Genomic DNA, 1,139 nt, shown 5'->3' on the forward strand with positions numbered 1-1,139 from the left:
GATATCAAAAAAGTACTCCAGAGAGGTGTGCAGCATGGGGGTGAGTAGAAAATGAAGGCTAATCATGTTTTGGGTGTACTATTCCTTTAACGTGATTATCAGGTGATCTAACATGATGAGGTTTGACCTACCTGAAGTATGAGCAGCACCACAAAATAAGCATTGGCCACCCTCTGGAACTGCTCAAACAAGTTTATGGGCAGGAAGGTGAAGATATTGTACTTTGAGGTCTTAATGTGATTGTTCTGCATGGCAATAAATGAATAGAAAGAAAAGACAAATGAAATCATACAGGCTTCAGCTGTGGGTAAACTGGGAATCAAAGTCTAATAAATAGTGAGTCCTCCTCACCGCATATGAGAACTTCTCATTGTATTCCCGTGCGTTGGCTTTGACACGGCGTTCCTTCTCTGCAATCACAGACAACATGTTAAAGATGCGATACTCCAACTTTTTTCTCTGGTTAGTTTCCGTAACAACATTATACACTGCAAAAAAGATTAACTCTAAATACGTCATTTTCGCCTAAAATAAGTGCATTTTCTATTGAATTGAGGAGGGAAATTAGACACTTTGCCAATGCAGCAAGACAATTTAAATTTAAATAATTTTATTACTGTATTTTTTTTAAAGTGCATATTATCTAATTATCTTATTTTAAGAGTAAAAATACTCATTCCATTGGCAAATCATCTTATTAACCTACTCAAATTAAGGGTAAATACACTTAATTTAAGATATATTTACTTATTTAAGGATTGTTTTTGCAGTGTATAAAGCACTTTCAGATTAACTTGGGGCTTTTATTCCATTTATGCATGATTTCACTGGAAAAAAAATCCAATCTAGATGAGTTATACTTTTCTTAAAATAAGTGCAAATTTTCTTGGATTGAGGAGATAAAAGAGACAGTTTGCCAATAGAACAAGACAATTTAGAATTAAAATAAGAAAACACAATTGAATTGTCTTATTTCAAGTGCATATTATCTAAATATCTTATTTTAAGAGTAAAAACACCCATTCCATTGGCAAATCATCTCATTTACCTGCTCAAATTAAGGGTACATTTAATTTAAGACAGTTTTACTTAATTCTAGATCGTTTTTTGCAGTGTAGTTGTATTAACCATACATGTAA

General features: G+C 32.7%; 1 protein-coding gene across 1 annotated transcript in view; it reads right to left on the reverse strand.

The window, feature by feature from the left end:
• atp8b4 (ATPase, class I, type 8B, member 4) overlaps positions 1-1,139 on the reverse strand; it is a 42,123-nt gene that overhangs the window by 35,452 nt on the left and 5,532 nt on the right. Inside the window, exons 3-4 of the mRNA XM_015378983.1 lie at positions 352-410; positions 132-245 (exon numbers count right to left, since the gene is read on the reverse strand). Coding sequence (XP_015234469.1) covers positions 132-245; positions 352-410 — 173 coding nt within the window. The remainder of the gene's footprint in view (positions 1-131; positions 246-351; positions 411-1,139) is intronic.

This window comes from Cyprinodon variegatus, unplaced genomic scaffold (genome assembly GCF_000732505.1).
Source record: "Cyprinodon variegatus isolate N-32 unplaced genomic scaffold, C_variegatus-1.0 Scaffold183, whole genome shotgun sequence".
NCBI classification, from domain to species: domain Eukaryota; kingdom Metazoa; phylum Chordata; class Actinopteri; order Cyprinodontiformes; family Cyprinodontidae; genus Cyprinodon; species Cyprinodon variegatus.